A 12,057-nucleotide genomic window follows, 5' to 3' on the forward strand; every position below is an offset into this window, starting at 1 on the left:
TTCCTACTGACCCACTCAGATTTTGAATTTGTTATCTCAAAATTTAAATTTGACCCTCAAATTTAGGAACTAATCCAATAAAAGCAAAACCCAACAGAATCAATTAAGTAAAAAAAAAAAAATTGATATAAGAAAACCCAGAAAGAAAAACCCCATCTGGCCCATTCATTCCTCAGCCCACCCTCCTAATACTAACAAATAACCCCATTCTCCTCCTTCAAATTCCAAATGACCAATGAAAAAAAAATAATACTAATAAATGAACAAAAGAGCAAAACAAATCTCCTCTTACATTTACTGGGAGTATAATGCCCCCATCACGCCGCCTCTCCATGACAGTCATCCACACCACCAGTCGCCCTTCTATGAATCATTGGTATCTTTCTCATTTTTTATCTCGCTCTCTTCTTGTGTGTTTGTTACCTTCTTTTTTTTTCTTTTTTTTTCTATAACTATGTGTTTTGTATAACTCTGTGTGCTGTGTTATTGTTGTACAACACTCCAAAATACTGTGCGTGAGTGTGAGAATGACGTTTTTGTGGTTGCAAATTTGACAAGTGTGGATTTCTGTCTTTCACTTTAATTATATAATATATAATAATATTTTTGAGTTTTTGTTATATAATAATATATAAGATTATAAAATATCGTTATATGTAATTAGTTATTACAATGTACTAGTGTTATTTGCATTTATATTTTGGCTTGAGTGGTTAAATTATAAATGAGTTTTATACAAAAAAAAAAATAGTACACAACATCATTAAGCTAAAATATTAATTCATAAAATATAATTTTTTATTGGGTCTTCAATTTTTTTTTAATTCAATAATTTTGTGATATTTAATTTGCCCCCTAAAAAAACTTCCTGACTCCACCACTGATTAGTTGGGGTATTATATTATTATTATCAATATATTAAAGCCAACCTCTCCATCAACACATCCTTTGTACAAAAACATATGTACTTTGTTATTATATATCTTTCCATTATGCTCCCATTCGTCCTAATCATATGCGTGCTCTGTACTCATTTACTTATACCTTTCTAATTGACTATTCATGCTTCCAAAGTCTCCTATGTTATCTTCTCATGCATCTACCTCCCTATCGCTTAAAATTACAAAATATAAGCATTCATACTTAATAACAAAAGCCTTTTAGACATCATTCTATCTTTGAACATACCCAAGGAAGGTCTATATAGAAGAAACATGGAAAAGAAACTTGTATGTTTTTTCCTAGCCATCTTCTTTCTTACACTAGCTAGGTCCAGCCAGGGTCGACCTATTACAAGCAACTACTCTCCCTTCAATTTGGTCTCCGATGGAGTCCAGACTCTTCAGCAACCAAATCTACTTCATCTCAACCGCTTGTTTTCATCGGATACATGCACGGAGACGTATGGATTTCTGCCATGCACCACCACTGTTCTAGGAAATGTTTTTCTCATTCTTGTCTATAGTTACTTCATGTTCTTGGGGGCCAAGTTGTTGTCGGATGGAAGTGAGATTTTGCTTGAAATTCTTGGACCTGGGATCATTGGTGGGCTCTTCTTGCCTGTTCTGAGCTCTCTTCCTGATGCAACAATTATCCTTGGTAAGCTTTATTAATCAAACAAACTCACATGTCTTAGTTAGTCCATTTCACTATTGATCAACTTCTCAGCTTGCATAGCATTAAACCATTCAGATTATATATGAAATTAAATGGATTAGTTATTCAAATTTTATGGTCAAGCTAATTTTTCTAGTCAATTTTTCTGAGATCACAAATTTCTCTCATTGTCCACACCTAACATTCACTCGAATTATAAAACTCGATAAAAGTCAGAGTTGGAATATATTACAAAACTAATTTATGACACATTTCCATACTTTTTATTTTTTTATTTTTATGAAAATGCTGACGGATGTTTTTAGAACAATGGTTAATAATTTATTTAAAGAAGGTTTTTATGGGAAAAAAACAATTAATTTTTTAACAGATTTTTCCATTTCTATTTCTTCTAAATGTGGTGTAAAATTTTTTCCTATAATGAATTATTAACATGACCCTTTGTTTATTTCTCATCTTTCTTGTATATTTAAAACTTCTCTTCATCACTTGATTGGCTTACTCTCCTACAAGTCAAATTATGAAAGACTATCACCTAATTAACTAATTTAAAGATAGAAATTGCTTCACGTACGTAGATATCTCCATAAGTATAGCGTGTAAAGTTGGGAAGGCCAGCTTATCAAAAGAAAAAGTTAGGAAATCCAAATTTGTTTGGCTATTTAAAAATAAAAAATAAAAAAGATTAGAAATTTAATTAGCATGTAGGAATTTCCCTTCCTTCTGATACGTGTAAGGAGGAATAGGAGATAGATTTGTGAAATTGTTTTAAACACAGGCCTAGATAGGCACTATTATTTTAAGCATTTGACTCTCAGAATACATGTGCTATTTGACTTTCGGAATACATGTGCTATTAGTAATTGGGCAGGTTTTCTATATCTTTTGCATACACCACTTGTAATAGAATAAGATAAAAAAAAATTGGTTTTTGCTTAAGAAAATAACCACAGTAACAAATCTTTCTCATGCTATTTCACTTTAGACGTAATCAAGCTTGTGTAGGCTACACGATTCTGACATTAGATTTACAAAATACGTGATTAAACTAACTTTATCTTCTTCTTTTTCTTTTTTCTTTTTTTCTTTTTATAAAAACCCTGATTAAGCTAAGTGTTATTAAAAAAAGATTTTATTCAATTTGAAAAGAAGTGATTAAGCTAACTTAATCATTGAAGATACTACATAAAACATGGACAAGGATGCCACCTAGCTTGGTGTTATAAAGAATCCCTAGGTCCTTGCTCAAATTTAACAATTATCTTTTCCTTCCAATTAATGCTCAAAGAACTTTTAAAAAAATACAATGCTTAAGTATGCATGTCGAAACCTGTTAGTCCTAATTTGTGAAATTGGAGCAGAGGTGCTTCGCATTTACCATTGTTTTGGTAAATAATAAAGTTAAATGATCGATAAAAGTATCACACTGTTGGTAATAGCCGTGTACAAATCCTAGAAAACAAATTCTTTCCATTTACAAGATTCAAACATGCTAGAAGGTCAGTTAACTGACTAGCTTTAAGATAAGCTAGCAAAAGTCAAAGCTAAAACTGTTAATTTTATCTCTTATGTGGAATTTGGAGACTATAGAGCCACAATTTTTTAATTTTTTGGTATGTTTTGACATTAGACATTCACATGTAATCTTATCTCATGTTAAACCATAAGGAAGTATATATATATATATATACACACACACATAAGGATTTTACAATTACTTATGCTAGATTTTTCCTTTACAAGTTGTATCTTATAAATGATAATATACTCAATTCAGTCTATGCACCATGGCTTTATTGACTTTTCGATTGCTCCCATTTCCTACGTTTGGGTTGTCAAGGCCATTCAATTTTTCAGAAGAAAAATGAATTTTCTTCTGAAAAATTGAATTGCTCTAGTTTTTTGTTTGTTTTTTTTTTTTTTTTCCTTAGGAGTTTTGCTATTATAGTCATTGTAATCCTATATAATATATATATCAGATATCAAGTGTTTTTCCCATAAAAAAAAAAAAGAAGAAGATATGAAGTGTTTTAGCGTCGGTCTCACGTTTGCACATGGGAACAAACCCAAGATAGTGAATGTGATTGCATAAAGCAATTTTCTTCTATACCCATTTGTATCTGTGTGGCATATTCCAAATAGTCTACTAAGACAAGCAAATGTCATCACCACCAATGTCATTATGGTGAATGGTGATGACATTACCGTGGTCTATGAGCCTGCGACCCTTGGATGTGTCTTTAGCAATTAGCATCACGGCGTCAAATGAGTTACTGTATAATTGAGTTGGAAATATAAAATTTATTTACCCATTAAAACTCATATAATTAATTGTTTTTAATCTAAATTCAACCCAACTTAATTATTACGGATGAATCCACCCCAACCAATTATTCAATTATCAAAATGATCAAGCGAAAACTTCCAACACTTTCTTGGATTCCATTTTTCACTGTTTTTAGTCTCTATTCTTGAGATTAAAAAATTCCACATAAGCATATCAGTAATTATTAAAAATTCAAATAATTTTTTTTTCTATTTTCTTTCAAGCGGTGCTACGTCCACAATATTTTTACAATATTTTTACAACAAATTCTAAGTGGTAGAATGTTACTGGTTATTATTGTTGGGGCAAAAAAGTAATCTTAGTGTTAGATTCAAATTTGAACCAATAACAACTAACTACCTATGATTTGTGTAAAAATATTGTGGACATATCATTTCTCTTTTCTTTCACTTTCTTGGCAACCAAACAGTGCAACGAATACCAAGAAATGCCATTTCAAGCTGAAAACTTTCCCGGGAAAAAGAAAAAACTTTTCTTTACAATGGCCTCAGTTGCCAAAAAAACAACGGTCTCTGCTTCTTGCTGTATCAGCAACTATCTTTCCTCATCCTCATTTGATTTTCTGACTAACCAAACAGAAAATCCACACAAAAATTATCACATCTCCCTACACCTACTGTTCGAGCAAACAGAAAACTCAAAAAGATAGCAAAAAGAGTAGATCGGCGGCGGCTGCTGTTCCGATCTTGGCCAATGCACCGGCGGCGGCTCCCGTATCTGCTTCTGCCTCCGCCAATGCCTCCCAAGATTGGACCGCCGCCTCCTCCGCCGATCGCCGAGACGATAAGCCCGCACCTGCCTCCTCCAAAGGTTCTCTCTATTTCTTCAAAGATGAGATTTGTGAAACGTTTTTTTTCATGTTTAAATTGAGCGAGCTTCATTTCTGTATATATGTCTGTGTTCTGTATTTTATTTCGTCTTTTATGAGGTTTTGTGTAGAGAAGAATAGTGAAAGATCAGAGAGAGAGAGAGAGCAAGCGAGAGAGAGAGAGAAGTGTTTGGAGCCCGAGAAAATGAAAACCCTGAAACACTGAAACGTATGAGGTTTTTCTTTTATTTATATATATATATATATATATATATATATATATATATATATATATATATATATATTATGGGAAGGGATGGGTTGAAGTTGGGTATTGGATTTTTAGTTAAAAATCAATAATTATTAGGTCTAATTGAGATAATGTCCATTTAACTCAACTAATAATTGAGTTGGTTTAGCTTCAATTAGAGTGGATGAGTTTGGGTGGAGAAATAGGATTGGGCTTATTTTGCCACCCTGCCGTATGACCATGACCAAAGGATAAAAGAGACTTTCACATTTTGCCAATATATTATATAATGTAACCATGATTTCAACTTAATTTCACTCTATCGTCTAAAAACATATAAATACCCATCAAAAAAAAAATAAAAACATATAAATAAAATTCACTATGCATGATGGGCAATTCTTACATAGTCCTGGAGCACTGCTCCAAAGCTTGCACAAAGGGGTGGACCCTAAGGTGGGTCCCACTCCCCTATCTAAGTTTTTTCCATGCATGATTATGAACACTTTGAGTCAACGACATCTCGTTGATGAAAAGACTGGCGGTTTTGTTGATGGAATTTGCTACTGCAAATAGACGACAGTCGTTGCTTGCTGCACTTGCATGCCATCAACGATATGACGTTTGAGGTAGCACCTTACCACTGGACATAAGTGACTGCTGTGGCCTTCGACATGCCATGGAAGTCTGTGGCCTTCATATAAAAAAGAGTGATACACAAAAAAAATTATAAATGATGAACTGAAACTATTAGGTTCTAAAAAAGGAGCTGAGTGAAACTTTGGTTCAATTTCGAAGCCCAAAATTTTAGTTAGGAATTTTATTTTTCTGTATGTTGAAAAGTGATGGCCAAAATTTATGTAGGATTAATTTATTAAGGTCAATCTACTAGCACATTTTGGGTATCAATCAATCAATCATGTACAGAAAGAATATACTAGAGATGGAAGAATATGAAAGAATGCAAGAGAAGATTTCTTTGTCAAGAAAAATAAAAGTGAGGCTCCTTGTGGAAGTGCAATTGAAATATTTTGCCATCAATGCAATTTTAGATTTTTTTTTTTTTAAATTTTATGAGAATGCAATTTTAGATTATGGGCTACTATAAAAAGTGTTTGAATTTTAGTAAGACTATTCAGTGAAAATGAATTTTTAAGTTCTTGTGAATATTACACTATGTCAATTAACTTCACTGAAATCTCAAATAGGTTGGTAGTCTAGACTAATTTAAAAACAAAACTATCGATGGGAATTGAACTTTTGGCTTTATTTTATACTTTTCGAATTCTTACTGTAGTGTTGTTTCTCTAGTGAGAAAGAATTGATTCATCTTTTATGCATAGGATGGCCTAGTGCAGGTCGTTTATAGTTTGTTAACTGAGAAGCCTAATTTTTCCTGTTCATATAAATTTGTCATGTGATCTGACTTGATTCTATAACTTTTGATTCACTCTATTATATTAGTTTCTTGTCAATGCATTCTTTGCTTTTACTGGATAAACTTATATTGACATTTCTCTGGCTCTTCAATAGCATCTGGACTATCTGGGAGCACAGCAACTGCTCAAAGTCAGGTCTCGGTTGGAATGGGCTTGCTAGCTGGATCGACTGTAATGCTTTTGACAATTTTGTGGAGCACCTGTCTAGTAGTGGGCAAGTGTGACCTTGAGAATTCAGTTGCAGTAGATCAGAAAGATACAAAAGTATTTAGCTTAACCGGTAATTTCCTATACTTCTACTAAGGTTTTTTTTTTCCCTGTGCAAGTGTTTCCTTTAAAGATTCAATGATTCTCAAAAGAAAAGAAAAGTCCTAATTGCTTAGGCTCTATATCAGCATATGCTGTCTGTGAGTTTATGAGACTTTGGAATGCAAAATATTTTGATTACTAATTATGATTTCTTGGATCGTGCAGCTTGTTAAATAATAGATTACATGTTTACCTAAGTCTGATTTAGTCTTAAGATTATAAAACTTATGTTCAATGTAACAGCAAACATTTACAGAAATTCAGTTCTTTTAACCTTCTGATAGGAATATGATACTGAGAAAATATACATTTTGGAATAAAAATGTTCATGGTGTGGGTGTTATGTTTGTTGAACATGGTAGATTTTATTTTTGCAGGATCTGGGGTGAGCACTGATATCTGGACTAGCTATGCTGCTAGAATCATGATTATATCTCTTATCCCATTCATAATAGTTCAAATACCAGAAGTTTCTCAAGCAACTTCTCAAAGTCGCTTAGCCATTATGATTTCGCTTATTGTCTCCATTTGTTTATTGCTTGCTTACAGCCTTTATCAGGTACTTAATGATTCATAAAATCTTCTTAACGATTCGTATAATCTTATTTGCTTGCTATTTTTAAGAACGGATCTTCAGTGATCAAACCTTGTTATCAGGTAGCCCACTTTTCTGTCTTGTTATGTCTGTTTCCATTTTCAATACTGATTGCAGCATCTTTCTTTAAAATATAAATGCAGATTTTTCAGCCTTGGATTCAGAAGAGAAGACTTGCCTATGCAAAGCATAAGCATGTAATATCAGGAATTCTGAGAAATCTAAAAATTCTTACACCAGGAAAACTTTTTAAAGAAGATGGTAAACCAAATACGGATGTCATAGAAAGGTTAGTCTTTGCTAACCTCTCAAATCTTTCCAATTGTTTCTTTGAATTTTTCATTACCATTCCAATAAAATATGCACCTCATAACTCATTGCATTCCAAGCAACCTAGATCCTACAATTCATAAGAACAAAATGAGGGAAATTTTCCTTTTAGAGAATCTTCATTACAAATAAAGGCTTCTGTAAACCAAAGAATCCCATTAAACATTTAAATGCTGCTCTTACAACTTCCTTTACCTTACATTGTGTTTATGTACCTGAAAGAGATATCCAGGGCTACATGTACCTTTTTTAACAAGGAGAAAATAAACACCTTCTTTCCATTCAACTAGATTAAGATATCCAATCATCTTAATCAACTAGGCTGTAATTCTGAGTACAATAAACACCATAGTCTGTAGGATGAATACACAGATAACCTATCAATTTAATTTCCTAAATTGAAAAACTTCCATTGACATTCAATAAATATGATCTAATTTTAATATTCACTGCACCACAATGCCAGGTTGTTTAAAACAATTGATCAGAATTCAGACGGAAAGCTATCAGCAGCGGAGTTGAGAGCTCTGGTAGTAGGAATTCAGTTTGAAGAGATAGATTTAGATATTGAAGATGCAGTTGCACAAGTGATGGAAGATTTTGATAAATCTCATGATTCACAAGTTGATGTGGATGAATTTGTCACCGGAATTTCAAGATGGCTTAACCGGGCCAGGCACTTTGCAAGAAGTGGCAAAGGCCAAGATGACCTATCGATAAGACTTCTTAACAAGTTTCAACAGGTATGTTATTTCATGCAATTCCTCGAATCCTGAATGTTTGCATAATGACATCTATAAATGCATGTGTAGCAAACAAAGAAAGAACAAGATCTGTTTGGAGATCAGAACGATGAGGTTGTGGAGACAATTGAAAATGCAAAGTGGCATGCCTACAAAGCAGTTTTCATGTTGCTTTTGGGAACCATAATTGCTGCGGTTACTGCCGATCCCCTAGTGGATGCTGTTGAAAACTTCTCAACTGCAACAAGCATTCCTTCCTTCTTCGTCTCATTTGTCATTCTACCTTTTGCTAGCTCCAGTGAGGTAGTATCAACTCTTATATTTGCAAGCAAGAAAAAGTCAAGAATGGCATCCTTGATGTATTCAGAGGTATGCTTCACCTTCCCACTTTTGTGTAAACTAAATGCAGTTCTATTTTGGCAACTCTGTTTCCAGCAGTTGCAAGCCATAACCTTCTCAGTTGTCTTTGGAAACTTGCATTTAAGAAACCTTAGAATAGACACGTCAATTCCCAATTATCAAGCAGTTTCCTTTTCCTCCATGTGATTGTCCCGATGATAGTCCTTGGCTCAAGGTAGGGTCTGAAAGAGTTTCAACACACTAGATAATTTAAAAACCATAAGGAAATCCAGTATCATGCACAAGAACATGGCTAGAGTAGAGATGTAAAAAGAATCAAATAGCAGTTACTGTGGTTGACTAAATTATATAACTTTGCCACTTGGTCTTGACACAACTGTTCTTAATCACATCATGTCTGAGTTATTTAGCTAGGCACACATAGATACCCTCAAATCTACAAATTTTCTCATCTTATGGCTTTCTTGAATTACAGAACAAGATGGCCTGTAGCTCTATCTCAGTTCTCAGGCTTCTGGCCATTTTGGTGGCTCATCTTGGACCTTCTCTTTCTATGACTCCTGCGTCATGTTTTGATTTAAGAACTTGCAGCCAAAAGGGCCTATAATCTATGTGGTTTTTGTGGTGCAGATATATGGTTCAGTGACCATGAGTAACATCCTTTCACTCGCAGTCTTCTTGGGTCTTGTTTACTTCCGCGACTTGACATGGGACTTCTCATCTGAGGTGCTAGTTATAATAATTGTTTGCATAGTGATGGGTCTCATTGCCAGTTTCCGCACCACCTTCCCTCTTTGGATATCACTGGTGGCCTATGCGCTTTATCCACTTTCCTTGTTGCTGGTGTATATTCTTAACTATGTTGTTGGATGGTCATAGACTCTTTCTACTTTACAAGGTAGCAAATGGAAGCATCTATGCCACACTGCTTTTGGTTATGTCAATTAACAGCCAAACTTTAGGTTCTACTCCTCTTGGTGTCACAAGTTCCATGCACATTTTTATTGTTGGAAAAATCATTAAATCAGTTATTCAAAATAAAAAGGATTTCGGTCTAAAAAGGTTCTGCATAATGAGCAGGTCCACTAATGCTATGTTTTGTAGTAGGAAAAGGTACATCTAGAAGATTGTTTTATAGAAGGCTTTTACTTTTCCCTTTTGTTGTTCAAGGATTTCAATGATACACTCTTGACATTTTCTATCATCCTCATTCCTCCATTATTGATTCCTGTAAGTCCTGTTTTGCTTTTGGGAATAAATTGAATAATCTATTTCATTCTAAAGAAGCAGTAGTATGATATGATGCAAAAATCTCTTATAATATCAAAATGAAGGGAGATTGGAAAATCTACTTTCCCCTTTTCTTTTGGCACTTGGCAGGCTCTGTGCTCAATAATTCAATATGCATGTGCTACAGTAATATAACATACCAACATCACATGTAATGATACAAGCCTCATCCAACAATGACAATACCCTTCTTGGTACTTGTAGATACTCAAGCTCAAGCTTTTGTGATCTTTAAATTCATTTTGATTCTAAGGATGTTCCACTCTCTTCATTTCTCATTGCCTTTCCAGCAAGGACAACCTTTTAATATGTGCTATTCTGCTATTGAAATATTAGCGGAATCTGTAATAGGAAAGCACTTGGATTTTATGATGCCATGTATTATCATTCAAGCTTTCCAAGGATTCTGTCTGCTTCTACATTAAAGATTGTAGTTTCCCTTTCTGCCTACTTCAAAATCTGTTACTTCTACATTTCTATTTGATAACGTTGTTTGAACAATAGTTTTCGTTGTTTAAACAACACAACACATATTTCTATAACACTTTTTCACCCACACGTATTTCCACAATACTTTAACAACGTTACTAAAACAACATTACCAAACGGGCTTTAAGAGCTAGATGCCTTGAGTTTCTTCGATAGCTTGTACCTACTTGTGATAACATGAATTTGAAAAACAAAAGCAAAGATACAAAAGAAATAAAGGCCTTTATGATATCTTATAATCACAAGTAACTACTTTTACATGAGGGATCTATTGCATTTCTCAATCAAATATGAAAGATTTGCTTAATTTCATGAATTATATATCCCACAAAGGATTAAGCAGGCAGAACGGAGATATTGATAACGAAAATCCTTATCAGCGTGGTGATACAAACTAACATCTAACAATTTTCGTAGGAAATTTGGATTGGAATTATCTCTACAAAATTATTGGCATGGCATAGTGCGTATCAATAAGAAGTCCAAGATTCCTTGTATGGCAGCAGAGCGAGGATTTCAGAATTGTGCATTATACTCTCATCACTCTAAGATGGAACAAAGACTTTACCTTGTTTTCCTTTTCATCCTTCATGTAAATCTTATGAACTAGCACCATTAGATTTAATTTATGTGAACATTTGAACAAAAAAAAAAAAAAAGGTTTGCAGTTCATACTTCATACATTCTTATTTCCGTTGATTTCCTTTGGTACAAGTAAACTAATAAGTTTAGAATAGGCAAGACCTTCATTGGCTTGGTAGTAGACAGGACAGAGTTAAAACATTTATTTTAAAAAAAATGCATGTTGGATGCAATTGCTACGAAAGTGTCATAGAAAGTAAATCAATACAAAAACAAATCATGTGATCCTTTATTTAATGCATATTACAGACAAAGACGCAATCATAATAAATTTCTCAAAATTTTACATATTAAGTATTGATTGGTATAACATCACTTTCTTACGCCACTAACATTTTGTTTACTATCCTTTCAAAATAAAAAATAAAAAATTTGTTTATAATACATTTTTCACAACATATCATTTTAAAAAACGAGGAAGAGATTTGTAAAAAATATTACCTCAACTTGATTTTCTTTTTTCTTTTTTTCTTTTTTTTTTTTGCTGAATACCTCAGCTTGATTTATTGATTACAAAAACCACATGTTTGTAAGTAAGAGACAAAGTTTACATCAGCTTGATTAATTGATTACAAAAAAGTGTGTTACTTTTTGACATTGCTTATTCTCAAGGGATGCTTTTAACTATTAAACGTGACATGTGAGTAGAATTAGAGCCAGAGTAACAACAAAAGCAAATTTAAAAAAAAAAATATATATATATATATATATATATATATATATATATATATAAAGGAAAGAAGGGTATAATAATAATAATAATAATATAATGGCCGAACAAATTTGTATGGGACATTTCTCAATTCTCAAATATTATAAGAAAAGTTAATGACTACTC

At 33.1% G+C, this 12,057-nt stretch overlaps 1 protein-coding gene across 1 annotated transcript; it reads left to right on the forward strand.

The window, feature by feature from the left end:
- The first annotated feature begins 1,026 nt into the window (after positions 1-1,026).
- LOC142638717 (sodium/calcium exchanger NCL-like) lies at positions 1,027-10,002 on the forward strand. Its single transcript, XM_075812786.1, has 7 exons — positions 1,027-1,599; positions 6,556-6,741; positions 7,148-7,329; positions 7,509-7,654; positions 8,162-8,438; positions 8,508-8,807; positions 9,429-10,002. The coding sequence occupies exons 1-7, from the start codon at positions 1,215-1,217 to the stop codon at positions 9,675-9,677; spliced, it is 1,725 nt and encodes a 574-aa protein (XP_075668901.1). The 5' UTR covers positions 1,027-1,214; the 3' UTR covers positions 9,678-10,002.
- Positions 10,003-12,057: the final 2,055 nt, after the last annotated feature.

Source organism: Castanea sativa, chromosome 6, assembly GCF_040712315.1.
Source record: "Castanea sativa cultivar Marrone di Chiusa Pesio chromosome 6, ASM4071231v1".
NCBI lineage: Eukaryota > Viridiplantae > Streptophyta > Magnoliopsida > Fagales > Fagaceae > Castanea > Castanea sativa.